This window comes from Hyla sarda, chromosome 3 (assembly GCF_029499605.1).
Source record: "Hyla sarda isolate aHylSar1 chromosome 3, aHylSar1.hap1, whole genome shotgun sequence".
Taxonomy (NCBI): Eukaryota; Metazoa; Chordata; class Amphibia; order Anura; family Hylidae; genus Hyla; species Hyla sarda.
Genome location: NC_079191.1, coordinates 180,128,029 through 180,153,213, shown reverse-complemented (window position 1 = coordinate 180,153,213; position 25,185 = coordinate 180,128,029). Strand labels below are relative to the sequence as shown.

Below are 25,185 nucleotides of genomic sequence, written 5' to 3'. Positions count from 1 at the left end.
TTGTAAAGTTTTGACATTCTCTTTATTTGCTCTGTACTTTTAGCTCCATCATTCTGTTATAATTTCCTACATTCCATTTTGCTCTATGCCTCTCTCTTGAACTATGTACTGTCTTTTTCTTGCCAACTTGTGTAACCCTTTTTTTTCAGTGTTAACTTTATTTTCCTGTTTTTTATTCAGCTCTTCCTCCCCCTCCTTCTCTGAAAAAAAAATCTGAATTTATATTTGAGGACTTTGAGTATTTCCAAGAAAAAGATGATGATCTTTATAATGATCGCTCCTACCTAAGCTCGGATGATGTCGGTGTGGAAGACAGCCGCACAGGTAAAACCGGCAAAGATGTTGAGGAAAAAAATGCAAGTTCATGGATTAAACTGAATACATACTTAATACAGCTTTAGCTTATTAAGAAATGGAGTGTGGCCTAGGGACAAGAGCCAAATGTGCACAATGGTTTGTGAACAGAGCTCGGATCCCATATATTAACTCTTTTGGTGCTTTTTTAAGCAAACAATTCTGATACTGAAGTTTTTATGTTATATATTAGTGTTCTTTTTTCTTTATAAGTTGCTTTACTTTTTATTTCTTAATAATATAATTTTGGCAAATTAGAATTTTACACTAAAATGTCCTCAATCTTCTTAAGTTATCCAATGATATAATGCACTGCTATTTTTTCAGTTGTACTACGCTTTTACAGGTTGTGTTGTATTCATGCTTGTGTTTACTTTGACAGAGTATGTGGCATTTTTGACTGCTTCCAGTCTGGTGTGGCCTCCAGTTAACAGTGGTGTTGCTAAGGCTAAATTTAACTTACAGCGCTCCAATTTACTATTCTCCATCACCTACAAAGGGTACGTACTGGTATAATCATCTTTTGTATTCTTTTATTCAAATACACATGCATTAGATCACTTTTATTTGCAGCTGTAAAAAGTGTCTAAAACGCAAAATAAATGTGCAATAAATTTGCAATGTGCAAGAATTGTAAGACATATGCAATAGTATATCTTGGCCAATCACTGCAGATTTTTGGAAGGTAAAATATAAAATAAAATTATAATTATTTAAAGTTTAAAATAAAAAAAAACTATACTTACTTCCCCCTGTGCTTTCATGGCAATGCTTCTTTGGCCCCTGCTGGCCTCTGTACACTACAGTGATGACTTATCAACATATTACTGCCACAGCCAATCACAGTGGTTGTATGTGATGATGCATCATTGCTGAAGATTGACTATACAGAGACCACCCAGGATCCAGGAAAGTGATGCGATGGGAACGCCAGCAGAGATCAGTAGAGTTCTTTTTCTTTTTAAATGCTCTTTGTCTTGCAAAATGGAAAATCTGCAACACAAGACAGCAAGATCAACATGTAAGAAATTAGCAAATTTTACTGTGGTATATGGGTTGAATGGGTCATTTACAGCCAAAACAATTGGCACATTTTTGCATATTAGCATTTGTTGTAGTACAAAATATGATGATGAAAAAAAATCTGGAAAAACTGTCTAAAAAAACAAAAAAAAAACATTTCAAATGGCAGAAAAAGTCTGAAAGTTTGAGACAAATTTGACTACTGACTAAGCCAAGGTTTAATAATACCTGCAAAATGTGAGATTGGTTGCTAGGGATATGCTGCCTGACAACCCTGCCGAAAAGAATGTGGTAGTAGTGCCTCTTAGCACCCAGGCTGTCTATTTCTAGTGACAGCACAGGAGGATTTTCATTGGTTGCAGTCGTGTCATCTTATTCCACATTATCAAGTGGTGGTATTATTCAAATATTTCTAAACATAAACATAGAAAGGGAATTTCCTTATTTTGTTTTCACACTGGGTGTCCTCTATTTTCTTTCTGTAGGATGGATAGCCTTTCCCGTGTCCGTTTCTCGGATTCTGATGGTAATGTGTTATTTGAGCATCCAGTACACAGAGTAGGCTACCCGCAAAGTGACACAGTAAGTAAATGACATATTCTTTGTTTTATTTCCTTTTTACTTTACCTTGCTTCATTCTCATTAACTACATATTGTTTTAACCAGATCTGTGGTATATGGAGGTCTGTCCCTCGCTCATCATTACATCTTCTGCGTTTGGGGCACATTCTTGTTTCCTTGGTTACAACACTTTCTGAATCTGAAATTTCCGGCAAGATTGTTCGTCACAAAGCTCTGTTTTCAGGTATTTAGACATTATGCATATTCATGTAAAATAAATAAAAATACAGATTAAAAAAAATTGGAAATATTAGTATAGACTATAAATGTTCTGGGATAGAAGTAGTTGATAATATGTAAATTAATGTAATTTACTCTTAACAGAGTCTTTTAGTGCCCTTCTAACACCGGACTCCACAGAGGAGGCAATACAGAGAGGTCTTGCTATGCTGACACTAAGTGATGTGGATGACAATCTGCACTTTATCCTTATGCTCAGGGGAATGCAAGGAGGAGAAAAAGGTGAGAATGCAGCATTTATGCACTGGAAGTGTAAAAATTGTTTAAATGTTATTTATTAAGGTATCTATGGAAGCCAGCACAATGTACCTGCTGTAGTAGGGGCTTAATAGGATGCTGATGCTTCTAAAAGATGACGTTTTGATATTGGAGTAGATTGATATTATATCAATATATATATATATATATATATATATATATATATATATATATATATATATTGGAGTGGATTGATATTATATCATAGAACTGAAAACTAAATGTGATCAAGCAATAAATAGGATAAGGTTAGTGTGTATGTTGTTACAGTCATGATTTTTCTTTTCCATTTCAGAAAGGATTCCAATAACTGTGCAAGTTATTCATCAAAATCATGTTATACGAGAGCTCTATGCTAATATTACAGCACAGGTAAGTCATACACAGGTTTTGTAAGTTATGGTGTACATAATATTGGGGGAGATTTATCAAAACCTGTACAGAGGAAAAGTTTCTGAGTTGCCCATAGCAACCAATCAGATCGCTTCTTTCATTTTTAAAGAGGCCTGTAAATAATGAAAGAAGCCATCTGATTGGTTAATATAGGCAACTCAGCAACTTTTCCTCAGGGCAGGTTTTGATAAATCTCCCCCAATATGTATACATCTGTAAAACACACGCATACATATATAACACAAATTTTACAAAATACAAATAAAGGTTTCAGACTTGGTTTGTATGATTTATAAAATCTTTGGGGTAGATTCATCAAGACCAGTGCTGAGCAAAAGTTGACCAGTTGTCCACAGCAACCAACCAGATCGCTTCTTTTATATTTTCAGAGGCTTTTTCAAAAATGAAAGAAGCGATCTGATTGGTTGCTATGGACAACTGGTCCACTTTTCCTCAGCACAAGTCTTGATCAATCTCCCTCTTTGTTCTTACTTTGCTCAATGTTTGCATTTCCAATTCTAGGAGCCAGACTTTGCAGAGGTTTTACCTGATCTCTCCAGCCGTGAAATGCAATGGCTTGCTCAGGGTCATCTGAAGATTGCAGTACAGACAGAGGGAAGACACGGACAACGTATATCCGGCCCTATCACCGTCAGAAAGTCATGTGACAGTAAGTTTAGTACCTTTGTAAAACGGTTTGATGATTTAAAATTAGGACGTCATCTGTCTTATTTATGTATTTATTCTCATATTGACCTTGTTGCTAAGTGTTACCTTTAGACACTAACGCATGTTATCTTCTACCATAGCGCTACAGAGTGTGTTGTCAGGAGGGGATGCTTTGAACCCTACAAAGACAGGATCAGTGGGATCAGCAACTGTTACGCTACATGAAAATGGAACACTGGAGTATCAGGTATGTTATGTAGATGTGTATCTGAGGATTAATGGTCAATTATATTAAATGTATACCAAAGAGGGGACTAGGACTGGTATGGTTTAGGAGCTGTTCATCATAAGAAAAAAAATAGCAGGGATATAGCACAGGATCGTCCAAATGAATGCTTTAATGAACAAAATCCTATGCGTTTCAATGCGCATGCGCAGCAAAACGCATTGCATTGTGGTTATTAAAGTGTTCATTCAGACGATCCTGTGTCCCGCTATAATTTTCATGGTCAGTGACGAACAGTTCCTAAACCATTCTGAAGTCCTGGTCTACTATTTGGTATACGTTACAATGAGAAAGGCTGCAGACAGGAATGTGCTTTCCATACAAATGCTCTCCATAGTTGTGTATGCGGGTACACAACCTGTATTGGTAAGCGGTTGCCTAACCTCACCCCTCTTGATTGGATACTAGCGATACTCCACATGGAACGCCTCTGCTTTTCTTTTTAATTATATTAAATTACATTTTTCACAGAATTGATGTTTTTTGCCACTGTCTCTGGGTAACAATTTGAAGTAATTCTCATTTTGTCTGTTTACAGCTTCAAGTTGCTGGCATTATGAGTGTAGTGACAGCAGTGACCTTAGAGACTAAGCCTAGAAGAAAAGTTAAGAGAAACATTCTGCATGATCTGACGAAGGACTACCATGATGGAAAGGTATAAGCAAAGAGCAGATGGTGTATAGTTTAATACAATAAAAAAAGAGTGGTTTACTGGGAACTTCAGCGATCTGATAGATCATAAGGTGTGACAATTACTGTAAATGGGTTGTCTGCCAAGTACAACCACTGGCCATATAGCCTACTAAGGGACTCTCTTTGGGAGCCGATCCACAAGACTTTAATGCAGGGAGGGGTCTCAAATTATCTGCGAGCCACTGGAGATAGAGGCTGGGTGAGGCTGGACTGCATGCGCCCCTCACATATAATGACCCCATCATGCACACCTCACATATAATGCCCCCATCATGCGCCCCTCACATATAATGCCCAGATCTTGCGCCCCTCACATATAATGCCCCCATCATGCGCTCCTCACATATAATGCCCTCATTATGCCCCCAGACAGGCCCCCAAATAGATATGACCCCCATGTGGTAGGGCTCCCGAGAAGGTACACAGGCCCCCATATAGATATGACCCCCATCAGGTAGGGCTCCCAATAGGTACACAGGCCCCCATGGCTCCCCAGTAGGTAGATAGGCCTCCATTTAGATATGACCCCCATCTGGTAGGGCTCCCAAGTAGGTATAGAGGCCCCAGAAAGATGTGATCCCCATCACTGATGGGCATCATATCTATCTGGGGGCCTGTCTACCTACTGGGGAGCCCTACCTGATGATCAGGTAGGGGTTCCCAATAGGTGAACAGGCACCCACATAGATATTACCCTCGGGAGGTAGGGCTCCTATTTAAAAAATTATGCCCCCTAAGAAGATAAGTTAGCCCCTGGTGATAAGCAGGTCCTCCCTTATTAGGCAAGTAATTAGGCAAGTTAAGTTTCACAGCTACAGTACTTACATCTCCCTGCTGCAGCCTAAAACGAGCCTTCTTTGCGGTGATGTGCGCGTTAGGTGACGTCATCACATGCGCCGTGCAGGACGTCAGCATTTCGGCCGCAAAATTTCGTTCCGGGCTGGGAGTTTGAGACACCTGCTTTAATGGCTGTTGTGTAATACCATATATTGGCAGCTATCCCTCCTAAGTTCCTGTCTAAGGTGGGGCTCACTATTTGATTTCTCTAATTCATATAAACTCAGGCCAGTTTCATAGGTAATAAATGAAACAGATTAGGCATACATTTCTGTGGAAATTACAGATCTTGAGACCACAGTTGATGCATACCAGTATGTATAATGTTTGTATCTTCTACAAAACAGGCTTGGGGATTCTGGACAGGTGCCAATGCCAGAGATCTGCATATGCTGCTCCAGAGCGAGCTTTTCTTAAATGTAGCCACAAAGGATTTCCCAGAAGGCGAACTTAGGGGGCAGATTACACCTTTGACGTACAGTGGATTGTGGGCCAGACATGAAGGTGAGTTTCCAGATCGGTATATATAAAGAAGTCACTTACAAGTTATATGAAGTTTTAAGTGTTTTCCTTTATTGTATTGTGCCACATGTGTCTGTGATCCTGGTCCTGAAGAACTTTACACTCAGGTTCAGTTTCATTTCCTACCTTCACAATTGTGTCTCAACTTTTTTGATTGAAAAACTATACAACGTTTCTTAAAGTAAACTTAGCTATCCATCTGGTGATCTTTCCTTCCTAGTCATTCTCTACCTAACCCCTTCCCTAACACGGTCATCATTTTCCCTCCTTTTTCAAGCCTTCCTTTTTACACAAATCTCATATTCTTTGTCCTTCACATGGGGAGGTAGGTGGGCCATGACAAGAATTCTGTCTCTCTCATGTAACCCTTTGCATGACTGTTTATGAGAATCATACTATCTGTCATTGTTTTGAAATATCTATGTGCTTGGAGTTTATTGTATCTTTTTTTTTCTTCCTTATGCAGAACTTCCAATACCTTTGGCTGGACAATTTGTGTCACCACCCCTCAAGACAGGATCAGCCGGGCATGCATGGGTATCTCTGGATGAGCATTGTCACTTGCACTATCAGATTGTAGTCACTGGCCTGGGACGTGTGGAGGATGCAGCACTAAATGCTCACTTACATGGCTTTGCTGAACTGGGCGAGGTCAGTGAGAGCTCCCATGGACACAAGAGACTTTTGAAAGGCTTCTATGGTTCAGAGGTAAGATTAATTCGGTTGTTTTGGTATAACATTTCTCTGTGCAGTTTTTTTTATCATAATTGTCAAATGAAACTTTATTTAACATCTTGAAATGCAAGATGTTGAGTTGAAACTCATAGCAAGAATAAATGTTGGGGAATTCCTAACTCGTAAGTGTTTGATTTATTGGATTACAGAAAACATAACAATGCTTACTTCTTATAGGCTCAGGGCAGCGTGAAGGACCTTGATCTACAGCTCTTTAGACACCTAAACGATGGAACAGCCTTCATTCAAGTGAGCACAAAACTAAACCCACGAGGAGAGATTCGGGGTCGGGTGAGTAACACTTTCGGATAATATAGTGTTTTCACTTGATATACTAGCTCCCTGTTTTACAAATGGCAACATATTAAGTCATGTCTTGTAAATGTCAATGAGCTGCATTATCTGACACAGGAAAACAGAAATGTTTCTAATGTAAACTTGTGAATAAAGCATTGGACTTTATTTAGTACTTCATGCTCCCTCCTTTATTTTTATTATGACAGGTACATATTGCGAACAGTTGTGAATCAGGAGGTGCAACACAGTCTCCTGAAGATATAGAACGTGAGTTAACTGAAAAGGTGAATGTTCGCCACCCTGAAGATCTCCAGAAAGATCCAAGATCCTGCCATTTTGAAGGAAAATTGAGGGCCCATGGAAGTCGTTGGGCCCCTGACTATGACAAAAAGTGCTCTGTATGCAGCTGTCAGGTAAGGATTGTCCAGCACTGTGTATCTGAATTGGTATGGTATAAGGAAGCCTGTTGTGAATAAAAGCATAGATTTAGTATTTATACTCCAGTTGTGATATACATCTTTTTATACACTGCTACAATTCATAGCCAACAGTATTCAAAAGCCATATGTCACAACTATGTTATTGAGTGTATCAAAAAAGACAGTATCCTGAGGTAAACCTGCCAAATTACAGAATAGTCATCATGATAAATGGGGCAAACCTGGTGTGAATCACAGTAGGGATTTCAGGGCAGACATCTGGATGTGAGGTCCATGTGACTATATATTTTATCCACCCAAGTTAACCATTGCATGTCTGCAATACTGGAGAAGCACTGTAGTCAGGAATTGTTATTTTGCTTACAGCTATAGTAAATACAAATAACCAACTATAAGCTATTGCTGTTCCTTTTGTAAATCTACATATGATTCTGTGTCTCTTTTGAAAGGTAACTTGGTGCCTCTTTTCATTGCATACAGTTATTAGTAATGAGCCATGTGATCTGTAACAGCTTTGCTTCTCTCTCCTAAACTGTAAAAGCCCCATCACTCAGGTCAGCACAGGCATCTGGCATACATTAAATGTGCTGTAATGCAATTACAGAATATTTACCATGTCTCAATATATATGGGACCAACCCCAAATGGAGAGAAAATATGTGCAATAGATTTATTTTGTCTCTGGGTCTATGGTCTGGGTGTTTCTTTGCTTGTGCACATAGTTATTATGTTTTCTCATTTCTCAAGCTAACTTTCTTTAGCATTGTAAGAATAGCTACAGTATATGCTTACATTACCACTATACACTATTATATTAAGGCTTGCATGACATTATTGCTATTCTTATTTCCTATGATCCGACATACCTTACAAACACAGTTTTCTATCTCCTTTTGTGCAGAAGCGCACAGTTATCTGTGACCCTATTGTTTGCCAACCTGTAAACTGCACCCAGTCCATCCAGTTGCCTGATCAGTGCTGCCCAGTCTGTGAAGGTAAGTGAACCCTGACATTACTTAGATACTGGGATATTTAGCAACCATATTTTTGTATAATAATACAGTGTGAAATAAAAGGATTTAAATTATACATCCATTTTCAGGCTAGTGATGACACTGTGTTTTTTCAGGCGTTTTTCATTTATAAGAAATACGTCTGCAAAATCGTGTCCACATTTGTAAGTCTATGTGAAAGTGGTTGTCTGTGCACAATATTTAAAAAAATGTGGAAAATTTTTTGCAGCCGGATAAATAAGGGACATGTCACATTTAAACGGCTACAAAAATTTGTCTGCATGTGTGCACGGACAACCACTTTCCCATAGACTTATATAGAGCACATTAATGTTATAAAAAAGCAGATGTAATTTTGGCGACACCTGTTTTACAAATGAAATCTGCATAAAAACACTGTGTGAACATAGCCTAAGACCCGATATAAAGAAGGGCACCAACTCAATTGTAAAAATTGGCTTGTACACTAGAGCCTATAGAGGCTGAACTGATTCTTGGTTAAATAAAGATCCTGTTTGTTAGTGTTGCCATTCTCTACTTGGGACTTCAAGGAAACTTTTTTTTTTTTTTTCTTTTTTTGTTTAGCAAATATTGAGAAGTCTACTTTTTGATGTGCTATCCCAATGCCTATTTTACTACTTGTTTTCCCATCTTATTAATTTATGGCACATCAACAATTTTTCATGTTCTTTTTACAGAGAAAAAAGAAAACAAAGAAGTAAAAAAAAATGGAAAACCTCAAAATGAAGGTAAAGATTTTCTGCTATTAATTTTCTCCTTTCAAATTCCCCTCAACCATATGTAATTTCTGCCACACCAATCCATCTCATAACTCATCAATTCTCTTTTAGGTTGTTATTTTAATGGCTTATGGAGAGCAGCTGGCACACGCTGGCATCCTGTGGTTGAACCCTTTGGCCTGGTATTATGTGCAACTTGTTCATGCAAGGTGAGATTTTGTACTACTCTCTATGTTTTTTGCAGCAGTTTGTACCACGACATCACTGACCTAATCTACTTATTATAGAGTTCCTCACAAGACTTGCACTGTGTGCGAGAAACCTGTCCTCGTCTGACTTGTGCCAACCCTATCCGTGCCAATCCAATGGACTGCTGCAAGAAATGCCCAGGTAAAAACAAAATGATGAAAGTTGTGTATTGTAGTCAAATTTCTTGCAAATTTTTCTAAATATTTCTAATATATGAGACTAATATATTGTTTCTCCCCATAGTTGACGAGAAAAACCCCTTGGATTTGGCAGACAGAATGCAATCTGATCAACCAGGACAGTGCAAAGTTATGGGTCAGCTGTACGCAAACAATGAAAAATGGAATCCTACAGTGCCAACATATGGTGTGGTGAAATGTGTTACCTGTGTTTGTGTGGTAAGTAGGCAGGAATGGCAAACAATGGTGGGAGAGGAGAAATAACGGGATTTATAAAGCAGATAAAAAGGGAAATGAGACTTATTATGAAGAAAAAGTACAAGCTAAATCTAAAGTTATATTTATCTTCATAGGATGGGGTTCCTCAGTGTGAAAAGCAGAAATGGAAATGCTCTGATCCTGAGTGTACTGAAATGCCAGACAGCATTTGCTGCAGTGACTGCGAAGGTGAGTCTATACACCAGTGCAACCGCCAGTGCTAGAAATTGTATTCCTTTCACTTGTGCAGAGAATAGGGCGATTTCTTAAAACTAGTGCAAGGGATAAGGGAAGGTTTTGCCGATAGCAGCAATTTTTTTTAACAAAGCCATCATATGTTGCCATTCTGTATTAAACTGCATTGATCTAATTATCTAAAATAAACCATTACTATATTTCTTATACAGCTGACGAACAACCTGGGAGTACATGGAGCTACTAGACCTAGAGAGGAGGACTCTATTCAGTGCGGGATGAGAAGATTACTACAAAAAGTTGTATTTGAACACAACCGCTGGAATTTGATTCCACCGTGGCTATGGAATTTATTGTATTAGTGGTATGTGATGCCATATCTACTCCACTTTACAGGACCTTCAAATTGTAACCAATTTATGACATATGAAGGACTTATCTTTCCTTGGTAAGCATCAAGACAATTGCCAGACTGTGATGTCATCAGTTTTTTTCCTGGCCACTGCAATGCCGTAACCTCAAGATAGAATCAATGAGCTAATAGTTTGTTTCAACTCATCTTATACCAAGACTATGGCATGGCAGATATATCTGCTTACTGCAACCATCTTCGGATAGTACAGAACTCCTACAGAACTACAGTGAAATCATCTGGCAAACATCTCAAGACAACTGCAGACTTTGTGGGATTCTACAAGACTTTCTGGTGCCAAAAACTCTCTTGACAATTTAGTTTCTAGACAACTATGGGACTATGTAATATTATAACTTTAACCAAAGCTTTTGCCGACAATTAGATGTTACACTAACTGCAAAACTAGAGGACTTCATAACCCCCAGTATTGTGCTACACTTATCACTGCAAGGACACAGGACGCCTAAGGTGCCTGTAACAATATAATATGTGACTTTTTGAGGGCCCTACTTTCACAATTTAGCTTATGTGTTGTATAGAAGCAAAACTACGTTCTACCTCCTCCAAGACCTAGACAGGTCAGTTCCAGAAATGTGCCTGGAAGCAGCACACAATTTTGGGAGATGTTCTAAATAGAGACTGCATATGTGCATTGCTCAACAGGTATAGTTTCAGAGACATTAGATAATTTTTTGTAGATTTGGATGAGAAGTTGTGTGACAAAGGTTACAATATGGATGTAGGGATAAACTATATGTACATAGAGTATGTACATGCATAGTGTGGGTTAATATGTCGAATGTATGAACATACACACGTATTTGTTCTGTTTTTTTTTTTTTACCCCACCAATTCTTTGAGGAATGTGTATTATTTATAGTGCTTTTGTTGAATGCAAATCGACTGTGCAATTTAATTATTAATGTTGAATGTATTTATTACGTAAATAAACTGCTGAAAACTTTCCATCTATTTATTGGCCTTTTTATTAAGATAATTAGAAACTTAAAGGCAGCTCTGTTGAAATTGTTTCTAAGGCTTAATGCATAATTTTGATTATTTTGCCAAACTGGTGTATGGGCTGGGAAAGCTCCCAAACATACATATATCAAACATATTCATAATCATGGGCATTGCTAGTTCTCCAAAAGACCCAGGGCTAGAGGCCATAGCCCCAATCATGCCCTCAGACATGCCCCTAACTACACCCTTAGATGCACCCAAGCACACCCAGCTTCCTTTGTTAATATACTCTTAGTGCCTTAATAACAACACACATACGTGAATACCTGTTACATAGTTACATAGTTAGTATGGTTGAAAAAAGACATACGTCCATCAAGTCCAACCAGGGAATTGAAGTGAAGGGTGTAAGGGGATAAGGGAAAGGGATGTAGTTTTATAATTCTGCATAAGCATTAATGTTATTTTGTTCCAGGAATGTATCTAACCCTGTTTTAAAGCTGTTAATTGTTCCTGCTGTGACCAGTTCCTGAGGTAGATCGTTCCATAAATTCACAGTCCTCACGGTAAAGAAGGCGTGTCGCCCCTTTAGACTAAACCTTTTCTTCTCCAGACGGAGGGAGTGCCCCCTCGTCCTTTGGGGGGGTTTAACCTGGAACAGTTTTTCTCCATATTTTTTGTATGGGTCATTTATATACTTCTATACGTTTATCATATCCCCCCTTAAACGTCTCTTCTCAAGACTAAACAATTGTAACTCCTTTAATCGCTCCTCATAGCTAAGATGTTCCATGCCCCATATTAGTTTACTCGCGTGTCTCTGCACCCTTTCCAACTCCGCAGTGTCCCTTTTATGAACAGGCGACCAAAACTGAACAGCATATTCCAGGTGAGGCCGTACCAATGCTTTATAAAGGGGGAGTATTATGTCCCTGTCCCTTGAGTCCATGCCTCTTTTTATACATGACAATATCCTGCCTGCTTTGGAAGCAGCAGCCTGACATTGCATGCTATTCTGTAGTCTGTGATCTACAAGTACACCCAGATCCTTCTCTACCAGTGACTCTGCCAGTTTAATCCCCCCTAAGACATACGATGCATGCATGTTCTTAGTACCCAGATGCACGTTACATTTATCCACATTGAACCTCATTTGCCAAGTGGATGCCCAGACACTTAGTCTATCCAAGTCATCTTGTAACTTATGCACATCCTTTATAGACTGTACCGTGCTACAAAGCTTGGTGTCATCTGCAAAGATAGAAACAGAGCTGTTAATACCATCCTCTATATAATTGATAAATAAATTAAACAACAGCGGGCCCAGTACTGAACCTTGGGGTACACCACTAATTACCGGGGACCAATCAGAGTACGAATCATTGACCACCACTCTCTGGGTACAATCCATGAGCCAGTATTCAATCCAGTTACAAACTAAAGTTTCCAAGCCCAAAGACCTTAACTTACCTGTCAGACGTTTGTGAGGGACAGTATCAAATGCTTTGGCAAAATCCAGAAACACTATATCCACATCCATTCCTCTGTCAAGGCTTCTACTCACCTCTTCATAAAAGCAAATTAGATTGGTTTGACAACTTCTATCCTTAGTAAACCCATGCTGGCTATCACTTATAATACTATTATCCCCTATGTATTCCTGTATGTAATCCCTTATAAGTCCTTCAAACAATTTACCCACAATGCACGTTAGACTTACCGGTCTATAATTGCCTGGGGAAGACCTAGAGCCCTTCTTGAAGAATGGTACCACATTAGCCTTGTGCCAGTCCCTTGGCACAATACCAGACACCAGTGAATCTCTAAATATCATGAACAGGGGTACAGATACTACTGAACTTACCTCTCTAAGAACTCTTTGGTGCAACCCATCTGGCCCTGGAGATTTGCTTACATTTACTTTACTTACCGTATATACTCGAGTATAAGCCGACCCGAGTATAAGCCGAGACCCCTAATTTCAACCCAAAATCCCAGGAAAAGTTATTGACTCGAGTATAAGCCTAGGGTGGGAAATACCTCATCCCCCCCTGTCATCATCCAGACCCGTCATTAACATCCTCATCATCATCCCCTTGTCATCATCCCACACATCCCCCCTTCATCATCCCCTTGTCATCATCCCACACATCCCCCCTTCATCATCCCCTTATCATCCCACACATCCCCCTTCATCATCCCCTTATCATCCCACACATCCCCCCTTCATCATCCCCTTATCATCCCACACATCCCCCTTCATCATCCCCTTGTCATCATCCAACATCCCCCCTTCATCATCCCCTTGTCATCATCCCGCACATCCCCCCTTCATCATCCCCTTATCATCCCGCACATCCCCCCTTCATCATCCCCTTATCATCCCACACATCCCCCCTTCATCATCCCCTTGTCATCATCCCACACATCCCCCCTTCATCATCCCCTTATCATCCCGCACATCCCCCCTTCATCATCCCCTTATCATCCCGCACATCCCCCCTTCATAATCCCCTTATCATCCCACACATCCCCCCTTCATCATCCCCCCCCCTTCATCATCCCCACCCCCCTTCATCATCCCCACACCCCCCCTTCATCATCCTCTTCTCATCATTCGCCCTCAGTGGTCTTCAACCTGCGGACCTCCGGAGGTTTCAAAACTACAACTCCCAGCAAGCCCAGGCAGCCATCGGCTGTCCGGGCTTGCTGGGAGTTGTAGTTTTGAAACCTCCGGAGGTCCGCAGGTTGAAGACCACTGCGGCCTTCAACATCATCCAGCCCCCCTCTCACCCCCTTTAGTTCTGAGTACTCACCTCCGCTCGGCGCTGGTCCGGTCCTGCAGGACTGTCCGGTGAGGAGGTGGTCCGGTGAGGAGGTGGTCCGGGCTGCTATCTTCACTGGGGGCGCCTCTTCTCCGCGCTTCCGGCCCGGAATAGATGCGTTGCCTTGACAATGACGCAAATGACGCACCTCTGCGTCGTTGTCACGGCAACGTGACTATTCTGAGGCCGGGCCCGAAGCGCTTAGAAGAGGCCTCCCCGGTGAAGATAGCAGCCCGGAACCACTATCCCACCGGACCACCTCCTCACCGGACAGTCCTGCAGGACCGGACCAGCGCCGAGCGGAGGTGAGTACTCAGAACTAAAGGGGGTGAGAGGGGGCTGGATGATGTTGAAGGCCGCAGTGGTCTTCAACCTGCGGACCTCCGGAGGTTTCAAAACTACAACTCCCAGCAAGCCCGGACAGCCGATGGCTGCCCGGGCTTGCTGGGAGTTGTAGTTTTGAAACCTCTGGAGGTCCGCAGGTTGAAGACCACTGCGGGTGGGGGAGTTCACTCGAGTATAAGCCGAGGGGGGTGTTTTCAGCACGAAAAATCGTGCTGAAAAACTCGGCTTATACTCGAGTATATACGGTAACTTACCTTGTACCATCTCTACATTAAGCCAGTTCAGTACATTACATGATGTGTTACCAGCACTGACCTGTCCAATGTCAGCTCCTTCTTCCTTAGTATATACAGAACTAAAGAACCCATTCAGTAGATCCACCTTCTCTTGATCGCCCGTGACAACCTCCCCATTATCATTATTAAGGGGTCCTACATGCTCTGTCCTTGTTTTTTTTTATTTATATATCTAAAAAAATATTTAGGATTAGTTTTGCTTTCTTTGGCCACCTGTCTCTCATTTTGAATTTTTGCTGTTTTTATTACATTTTTACAGATTTTATTAAGCTCCTTGTACTGTTTAAATGTTATAGCTGACCCATCAGATTTGAATTTTTTGAAGGCTATTTTTTTGTTGTTTATTGCTCTTTTAACATCATTTGTCAGCCATGTAGGATTTAATTTTAATCGTTTATATTTGTTCCCCTTTGGTATATATTTAGCTGTATAGTTATTTAGAGTTGATTTAAAGATGTCCCATTTACCTTCTGTATCAGTATTTGAGAACACCTCCCCCCAGTCTATGTCCTGTAGTGCAGCTCTCAGCCCAGGGAAGTTTGCCTTTTTAAAGTTATATGTTTTTGCCTTCCCCACCTGTCTTTGTTTTCTACATTTTAAGTCAAAAGTAACTATATTGTGGTCGCTATTACCAAGGTTTTCCCTCACAGTTACATTACCAACCAGCTCTGCGTTGTTGGAAATGATCAGATCCAACAAGGCATCACTTCTTGTTGGGTCCTCCACAAACTGGCCCATAAAATTATCCTGCAATAAATTTAGGAATTTTCTCCCCTTTGTAGTTTTAGCCAGCCCCCGGCCCCAATCTATATCTGGATAGTTAAAATCTCCCATTATTACCACTGTACCTGCCCGGGCGGCCCTCTCTATTTGTTTATACAGCTGACCTTCTATCTCTTCAGTGATATTAGGGGGTCTGTAGATTACACCCAGTATTATTTTTTCAGTATTTCCCTCCTTTTGTAATTCTACCCACAGTGATTCCACATCCTCAGAATCATCACACACTATGGCATTGTTCACACTGGCTTTCATAACACTTCTTACATACAGACAGACTCCACCACCTATTCTTTTCATTCTATCCTTGCGAAACAATGTAAACCCCTGCAGATTAACAGCCCAGTCAAGCAAGGAGTCCAGCCATGTCTCAGTGACCCCAACTATATCAATATGTTCCTCCAGTATCAAGGCCTCAAGCTCCCCCATTTTATTTGCTAGGCTTCTGGCATTTGTGAACATACACTTTACATTTCCATTAAGTTTTACACATATAGGCCCTCATTTACTAAGAAAATCGGGTTGTAAGTCTATCTTGCTTTCTTACCCGACTGCTTTTTTCCCCTGGTATTTATTATTATGTCACATCCTATTTGTCGCACGTGGGTTTTGTTGGTTTTGGTTTCCAACTCCTCTGAGCTGTCGGGAAAAAATCCACAACAATACAACAAATTCGGGTTGGAAACCTTTATAAATACGTGGGAAAGCTCAGAAATGTCGGGTTACGCCCCTTTTTCGGGTTTGGGAGAATCCACATCGGGTCCGTCGGGAAAAAATGTCGCATGGTGTCGCAGACTGGCGCACGATGTCTGCGACATGGCGCAGACAAAGATGCGACAAAAAAACCCGACAAAAGAGGTCGGGTTTAGAATAGTAAATGAGGGCCATAGTCTCACTAATGGGATTATCAGAGTTATTGGGGTTAATGTTATTTTTTTGAGTTATAAGGGCTAATTGTACTATTTAAGTTATTGGGGCTAATGGGATTTTTTGAGTTATTGGGTCTAACGTTATTATTTAAGTTATTGGGGCTAATGGTATTTTTTGCGTTATTGGGTTTAACGTTGTTATTTAAGTTATTGGGGCTAATGGTATTTTTTGAGTTAATGGGGCTTATTGTAGTTATTGAGTTATTGGGGCTAATGGAATTTTTTGAATAATTGGTATTACAATTTTTCGGGCTACATTTATTTTTACGGCTGGTTTGTAACCCATGGATCTCCTTATCCACTGCTCTTAACCTCCCCCCACAGGACTCCTCTCCACCCACCATTATGTCCTGACCCCTCTCTAACGTATTCATCCCACTGTCTGCTTTCTTTGCTTTATTATCCTCCCCCTCTCACCTAGTTTAAATACTCAGCCACCCCTTCCAGGATTCTCTCCCCCAGCACAGTGGACCCCCTTCCATTCAGTGCAAATTATCCGTAGAATAGAGTTTGTACCCCAATGAAAAGTCAGCCCAGTGCTCTAAAAACCCAAACCCTTCCCCCTTACACCACGAATTAAGCCATGCATTTAACTCCCTAAGCTCCCGCTGTCTTTCCTGCGATGCGCATGGCACAGGAAGTATTCCAGAGAACACAACCTTAGAGGTCCTTCCCTTCAGCTTGGCACCTAGTTCCTTGTAATTATTCTTCAACAAGCAGACAGCTTAGCAGTGCACCGAAAATCTTTTAGCTGTGCGCTGCACTCCTCGTCGGTGGGTGCTCAGCAAGGAGAGGAAAAGACACGTTGGGACATCACTTAAGCCGGCATCTTCTGCCTGCACGCAGTAGGTCTACGCCCAAAAGCCACCTCTGTCTTAAACCCGAGTCTCTGCCCTCTCCCTACCTGTCCCTTTGCATTGTACTTACAAAATCACTGTTACACTGTGGTGTGGGGTAACGGTAATGTGCAATTAACCTTTTCGTGATGCCAGGGCGTGGTTAACCTATACACCACCCGAGGTTGAGCCAGTTTCTCCTGGGCCAGGCATGGGGCAATAAGTACTCCGACACAAGGTTAAGGAAAAACTGACTTTACTGAGGCAGGATAGATGGTAAAATATGTTACAGCTCAGATTGGTATAAAGAGAGGTGCAAGATGAATCTTGGAAGCTTATCAGCTTGCTGTGTATGACTGACTTGCTGTATGGCAACCCATGCTTGACTTTAGTATGACTGACTTGAATAACTTGAATCCCCAGGACTTAACCCCTTAAGGACCGGGGGTTTTTCCGTTTTTGCATTTTCGCTTTTTGCTCCTTGCCTTTAAAAAAATCATAACTCTTTCAATTTTGCACCTAAAAATCCATATGATGGCTTATTTTTTGCGCCACCAATTCTACTTTATAATGACGTCAGTCGTTTTGCCCAAAAATCTACGGTGAAACGGAAAAAAAAATCATTGTGCAACAAAATTGAAAAAGAAACGCTGTTTTGTAACTTTTGGGGGCTTCCGTTTCTACGTAGTACATTTCTCGGTAAAAATAACACCTGATATTTATTCTGTAGGTCCATACGATTAAAATGATACCCTAATTATATAGGTTTGATTTTGTCGGACTTCTGGAAAAAATCATAACTACATGCAGGAAAATTAATATGTTTAAAATTGTCATCTTCTGACCCCTATAACTTTTAATTTTTCCGTGTATGGGTCGGTATGAGGACTCATTTTTTGCGCCGTGATCTGAAGTTTTTAACGGTACCATTTTTGCATTGATAGGACTTATTGATCGCTTTTTATTCATTTTTAAATGATATAAAAAGTGACCAAAAATGCACTATTTTGGACTTTAGAATTTTTTTGCGCGCACGCCATTGACCGAGCGGTTTAATTAATGATATATTTTTATAATTCGGACATTTCCGCACGCGGTGATACCATATATGTATATTTTTATTTTTATTTACACTGTGTTTTTTTTTTATTGGAAAAGGGGGGTGATTCAAACTTTTAATAGGGGAGGAGTTAAATGATCTTTATTCACTTTTTTTTTTCACTTTTTTTTTGCAGTGTTATAGGTCCCATAGGGACCTATAACACTGCACACACTGATCTTCATCATTGATCACTGGTTTCTCATTAGAAACCAGTGATCAACGATTCTGCCGCATGACTGCTCATGCCTGGATCTCAGGCACTGAGCAGTCATTCGGCGATCGGACAGCGAGGAGGCAGGAAGGGGCCCTCCCGCTGTCCTGTCAGCTGTTCGGGATGCCGCGATTAGCCGCGGCTATCCCGAACAGCCCGACTGAGCTAGCCGGGAACTTTCACTTTTAGCCGCTCAGCTCTGAGCGCGCGGCTAAAGGGTTAATAGCGCGCGGCGCCGTGATCGGCGCTGCGCGCTATTAGAGACCGGTCCCGGCCGTGATATGACGCGGGGTTACTGTGTAGCCCCGCGTTATATCAGAATAGCAGGACCAAGGACGTACCGGTACGTCCTTGGTCCTTAAGGGGTTAAGTGCTTACCACTAGGCTTGACATTCACCTGGGTATGGGGTTATTCTTTAGCAGATGATTGGTTGCAAGATTAAGCTTGAGGTCTCCTCAGAATATCTCACAGAATCAATTCAGGCTCCTCCAAACTGTACCTCAGCATAAACTGAACTCTGAACTCCTACCAAACTATACAAAGAGCAGATTTGGACGTCTCCCATTGGGCAGATAAGTCACATGGTGCACCTCATGCACACTCCCCTAACATAAGGTTTAACAGGCTTAAAGCAACAGGTACATAGAAAATACCAATACATCAACCATAGCATAACATTATGATATATTGAGTCCTGAGTGGTGTGGGCCCAAGACGGACACTGAAGGCAACATCTGCCACACAGGGCGGGCAGGATGCTTTATTCTGTACTGGGTCACCCCAAACTCCCTCTCTAAATATAAGCTGTCCTGGAGGGATGGTGATAACGTCCTGGAGGGATGGTGATAAGGTGGCCTAATGGGCCCAGTTAAAACAATCAAAAATTGTTCCTGGGGCATTAGTAAGAATATCCTCCACAGGGCTATGAAGAAATTCCTGAGGCATTGATTAGAATGTCCTTCTCAGGGGTATAAACAGTTGTAAGAGTTAATGTGGCCTTTTAATCACAAATGTCCTTACAGACTTCAGATGAATGTAACAAAGTCCTTTGTAGTAAAGCAAAAGGAAAGTAACGGGTCATTGGTAACGGGTCATTGATACCTTTATACTAACACTTAACCCTTGTATTACTGATACTGTCATTTAAAGCTTATGAACATTTTCAATTACTGACAACAACATAAGTATACATGAAACCATAGACATGCAATCCTACTATAGTAATATACATTTTATTACTGACAAATATATACAATAGTTCTATTCATTATCTATATCTAGCAGGTAATTGTCCCTGTGCAGCTGAAATAAAGATATTAGACACTTTATAAGTCTACATAAACATTTTATATACATTTTTTTTACAGTTCTAGCCCATTAGTACTACAATCATCAACACCATCTTAAAGGGGTATTCCAGGATTTTTTTTTTTATTTGACTGCGCTACAGAGGCTGTAAAGTTAGTGTAGTTTATAATATAGTGTATGTACCTGTGTGTGACGATTTTCTCACAATTCTTCTGTGATTTTCACCCCACTATTTATTTTTAATAGCATACAAAATGACTGTTGTCTCGGATTTTTCCCAGCTTGCAATGCAGCTGAGACCTGACTCCCTAGTCAGCTGATGACAGGGAGCCTGTCTGCTTCAATGGGGGGAGCGATCGCCTGGTGGGAGAGAGATCAACTGCAACTAATGCAACAGCTACAGGCACCCTGATTGAAAACCACAGGTCTTTTGTTTCAATGGGTGGGGTGGCTGATGTGTGGGAGGGAGGAAAATGGAACTGTGGGATTTGTAGTCAAAAAAAGAAAAGTCAAACAGGAAATACAAGTTCACAAAAAGCTAGCCACAGTCTTATGGTAATCTCACGACATAGCCATTTAGCCCCAAAACAAGCACAGATCCTTCCTAAGCATGTCCATTACTGCCTGCCAGGTACATACTAAAATCACCTTATGGTGGATAACCCCTTTAAATACTTTTATCATTTGGCCCATATAAATGTATTTTGGCACACTTAAAGGGGTGCTCCGCCCCTAGACATCTTATCCCCTATCCAAAGGATAGGGGATAAAATGTCAGATCGCCGCAGTCCCGCTGCTGGGGAGCCCCGGGATCGCCGATGCGGCACTGCGCTATCATTACTGCACAGAGCGAGTTCGCTCTGTGCGTAATGACGGGTGATACAGGGGACGGAGCAGCGTGACGTCATGGCTCCGCCCCTCGTGACATCACGGCCCGTCCCCTTAATGCAAGTCTATGGCAGGGGGCGTGAAGACTGCCACGCCCCCTCCCATAGACTTGTATTGAGGGGGCGGAGCCGTGACGTAATGATGCTCCGGCCCCTGTATTGCCCGTCATTACGTGCAGAGCGAACTCGCTGTGCGCAGTAATGACAGTGGGGTGCCGCAGCGGCGATCCTGGGGCTCCCCAGCAGCGGGACCACGGCGACCTGACATCTTATCCCCTATCCTTTGGATAGGGGATAAGATGTCTAGGGGCGGTGTACCCCTTTAACCATCATCTTAGATAGATTTCTTTTTAAGTTCGCACACTTCTGCAACATCTTTGATATTTTATTAGAAAAGGTAGGAGTAAATAGCTAATTGTGGAATTACAATATAAAATAAATGGAACAATATCCTACCTTCCAATTAGTAATATTTCATAGAACTGGAACAATGGTCCTCTGAAATATGAATACAAGATTTTTAATGACTGAAAGAGTGGTTACAATGAATGATGGAATAAATAATAACCATTCAGGTACCTGATGTAAGATATGCTGTATATTGCTAGCGAATATAACTGTATTGCGGCACTTTCTAAGACCAAAAGGTAATGAATCTTTCCGTAGTAGGCCCGTTTTAGGGGTGCTCCAGCGCTGCAATTGTAATTAAAAGAGAGGTTCCTAAATGCCTTTGGCACCTGATGTCTGTTGCTGATCGGGAACGTCACTTTTCGGGGTGATGGTCCTCAAGCGGAGGTAGCGCGAGAACGCTCCGGCTGGTAGCGTCTCAACCAGCTTCCGTCCTCGTGGTAAGTAGCTCGGTGTTGTGAGCAGCTGATAGTGACATCACTATGGGGGCACAGAGAGTCCATAAGACTCTCAATGCGTTTCGGAAACTTTCGAATTTCCTTCGTCCCTACGTCCCATAGTGACGTCACTATCAGCTGCTCACAACACCGAGCTACTTACCACAAGGACGGAAGCTGGTTGAGACGCTACCGGACGGAGCGTTCTCCTGCTACCTCCGCTTGAGGACCATCACCCCGAAAAGTGACGTTCCCGATCAGCAACGGACATCAGGTACTCATTCCTACTAGAATGCTACAATTTACCTGTGCCGAAGGCATTTAGGAACCTCTCTTTTTTATTACAATTGCAGCGCTGGAGCACCCCTAAAAGGGGCCCACTATGGAAAGATTCATTACCTTTTGCTCTTAGAAAGTGCCACAATACAATTATATTCGCTAGCAATATACAGCATATCTTACATCAGGTACCTGAATGGTTATTATTTATTCCATCATTCATTGTAACCACTCGTTCAATCATTAAAAATCTTGTATTCATATTTCAGAGGACTATTGTTCCAGTTCTATGAAATCTTACTAATTGGAAGATAGGATATTGTTTTTTTTTATTTTATTTTGTCATTCCACAATTAGCTATTTTTCCAAGCGCGTACTCCTACCTTTTCTAATATTGTATCATTCATTAGCTGTACTCCTTACAGAAAAGCGTACAGGAGTAACGCAGCAAGGATATAGCCCACAGCATCCTCCAGCGCGGGTGATATATATTTATTTATCTTTGATATTTTACCTTGTGATTCAATGTAGTACCTTATGAAAGTTCTAGGTACTGTAAGTCTTATGTAGTTCATGACCTTAGCCAGGTACATACACTTAAGGATAGGGTTACTGTAAAAGTTCTTGGCAAGTTGCACAAGACACAGTTTTTTTAACGTTGCAAACTGAAAAATAGAGAAAACAAAGCAGCACACCAGTCACTTTACTTCAGAGAAACAAACATTAGTGAAGAAAGGTGCTTTTCGCACTCAAATTGCAGAGAACTGCCCATCCCAGCCTCGACTATCTCCATTTTTCCTTGGCTGAGACTTGTAGTGGGGTCAGTGTTTCACTCCGGTCGGCTCATTGAAATGAATTACATACGGGCGGCATACGTCAGTGATACGGGAGTGCCCATTTTTAGCTCCCCCCAGCCGTATGTGGTCCCGTATGGCTGAAAATGTGATGTGAACCCAGCCTTGAATAGTCTTGTTTATTGTAGATTTTAGCCTATGTTATTTGTCGGTTTATGGGATGTATGTCTATTCTGCTTAGTCTGTGTTCACACTGTTAGAATCCTGTCCCTCCACATAGTGAAGTTTGGTTTTGAATTCATCCTGTCTTGTATCTTGAAATATATCCTGTTTTGAATATTGAGAAATATCTTGTCTAGTATTCTGACCAGTGTTCCTCTACATTGTAGAATTTGGTTTTCTTGTATCCATTTTTATGAAGTTCCAGTTTGTTTGTTCTGTGTCCCAGTGTGAACAGTGTTCTATGTTCCTGATCAGTTTAGTGTCTAGCTTTCAGTTCTTCCGTTCATCCCCTGCATTTCTTGGATTCTTCTGTATACCTGTTCAATACCTAATCTTGTTAATTATATCATGTCTGCCATTTATCTGATATCTGGTTTATGAAATGTTTGTTGATATACTATATTCTGCCCTGTTAGTATTTGTATCCTGTCTGGTATATCTGGTTGTCTGGCAGTTTTCCTTTTCTGTTTCTGGTCTGTGACCGATTATGTATATTATTTGTTTTTATGCCACTGCACTGTAGCGCATGGAGGGACCGGCTACAAGTTGTCGATTTCCTGCTTAGGGTGTATGGGCAAGTAGGCAGGGAGAGTGTTACTAGGGACAGCTTAGAGCTCACTCTCCCCCAGTTGGTCATGACAGTTCCACTCTCCGAGAGCGACAGCAGCTGGCAAGCGACTCCAGTCAGCGGAATGCCCTGAGGGACTCCGCTCTCATCCAGAGGGGACTCACTGGTGCGGTTGTCTCCACACCACCGGACCTGGGGATCCTGGGCTGAGTTTGCCACCGAGGAATAAAGCATGAGAACCCCTGTGGGACTATCTACCATCCCATCTACACTCCCTAGAGAGCAGGGAGATAGGGGAGTACACACCTGTACAGAGTGCCAGAGAGGAATGGGCAGGAGCTGTGACTCATCCCAAGAATCCTACACAGCTCTCCTTTGTTTATTTTCCCTTCTGAGGATTGGGACTCTGATCCCTTTGGTCTTCTACCTCCTAAGGCGAAGGTAGGGTTGGAAAAAGAGCCATTACTACCTGGGATGGTTGTGACCACTCCCAAATATGCCCAAATATTGACATCCCTGAGGAAGTCACATCAGTGACGGAGCGCGTTGGGACTTTCTGTGTGGACATGGGCTGATTGAGCTATTTTCCTCCTTCCTCCATCTGGGGTCTGCCTTTCCAGTTATTCCACTTCATTTTTTTGATGGTTTGAATTTCTGTTTATTTTTCCCTCTATGCCTGTTCTTTACATTTGCATTATTCATATTTTGGCTTTAGGGGTTATTTTGCACACTGGATTTGCTCACTCCTTAACTGTCATTAATTTTGTTATTATTTTTTCGTGAGTGCAAGGAGGAATTCATATTTACACCCATGTCCTGTGGTGGCCACCATTGGCCCCACTGTTGTAGTGTGGCTCTTTGGAGCTTTTTTAAGTGTTTTTAATGTTGTGCTGTCCCATATCATTTATTTTGATTGATGTCATAATAAAGCTTTTTCATTCTTCAACAACTGTTTAGGGTGTGCATCCTTTCATGGCATTTCAGTCTGGTTGCTTTTGTCATCCTCATGGTTTTGTATGCCGGATTGCACCCCTCTTCGATATCTTATTGTATTAGCTTGAGCCCCCCTCCTTTTTAAGTGGAACACTCCCAAATATGCAGCCAGTCAAGGAGCAACTAAGTCCAGTACAGAAGTGCCTCGGCCTACTCATGCTGTTGCGGAGGTTTGGCATGCCCAATGGGCACCAACCATCCCTACCCCAGTGGCGCAAGCCATGTCCATCCAAATGGTGGTAACTGGAGATGAGCGAACTTTTAAAAAATTCGATTCGGCCGATTCGCCGAATTTTCCTAAAAAGTTTATTTCAATCCGAATTTTTTCGCGACGAATCTATATTAAAAAAGGCTATTTCTTTGCTGTGTTCTAAAACGCATATGGAGTGTGCTGGGGTAGTGAAATTATACTGTTATTCAGAATAACATGCAGATTATCGGCATCGCTTTTTGAATCCCTGCCGCCCAGCAGCACAATGACAGAGCCTGGTGGTGGCATCAGTGTCAGGAGACCATATAGTGACTGAATGACATAGCGTGGAGGTGTTGGCAGCATGATGAGACCCTATAGTGGCTGAATGGCA

The 25,185-nt window shown here is 41.4% G+C and overlaps 1 protein-coding gene and 1 long non-coding RNA gene across 4 annotated transcripts in view; one reads left to right on the top strand and one right to left on the bottom strand.

Moving 5' to 3' along the window:
- CHRD (chordin) overlaps window positions 1-11,373 on the top strand; it is a 70,277-nt gene extending 58,904 nt beyond the window's left edge. For all 3 annotated transcript variants that reach the window (XM_056563235.1, XM_056563234.1, XM_056563232.1), the window contains exons 4-23: window positions 181-324; window positions 737-854; window positions 1,863-1,959; window positions 2,044-2,182; window positions 2,323-2,460; window positions 2,792-2,868; window positions 3,412-3,559; window positions 3,699-3,805; window positions 4,383-4,499; window positions 5,722-5,878; window positions 6,363-6,604; window positions 6,809-6,922; window positions 7,135-7,341; window positions 8,270-8,363; window positions 9,080-9,130; window positions 9,233-9,330; window positions 9,409-9,511; window positions 9,614-9,768; window positions 9,903-9,996; window positions 10,215-11,373. In XM_056563235.1, coding sequence (XP_056419210.1) covers window positions 181-324; window positions 737-854; window positions 1,863-1,959; window positions 2,044-2,182; window positions 2,323-2,460; window positions 2,792-2,868; window positions 3,412-3,559; window positions 3,699-3,805; window positions 4,383-4,499; window positions 5,722-5,878; window positions 6,363-6,604; window positions 6,809-6,922; window positions 7,135-7,341; window positions 8,270-8,363; window positions 9,080-9,130; window positions 9,233-9,330; window positions 9,409-9,511; window positions 9,614-9,768; window positions 9,903-9,996; window positions 10,215-10,249 — 2,435 coding nt within the window. In that variant the 3' untranslated portion in view covers window positions 10,250-11,373. The remainder of the gene's footprint in view (window positions 1-180; window positions 325-736; window positions 855-1,862; window positions 1,960-2,043; window positions 2,183-2,322; window positions 2,461-2,791; window positions 2,869-3,411; window positions 3,560-3,698; window positions 3,806-4,382; window positions 4,500-5,721; window positions 5,879-6,362; window positions 6,605-6,808; window positions 6,923-7,134; window positions 7,342-8,269; window positions 8,364-9,079; window positions 9,131-9,232; window positions 9,331-9,408; window positions 9,512-9,613; window positions 9,769-9,902; window positions 9,997-10,214) is intronic.
- LOC130360685 (uncharacterized) lies at window positions 28-3,538 on the bottom strand. The gene is made up of 4 exons (XR_008890760.1): window positions 3,437-3,538; window positions 2,005-2,137; window positions 1,101-1,347; window positions 28-200 (listed from the first exon to the last, which is right to left on the bottom strand). It is a non-coding gene; the product is annotated as an uncharacterized LOC130360685 (long non-coding RNA).
- Window positions 11,374-25,185: the final 13,812 nt, after the last annotated feature.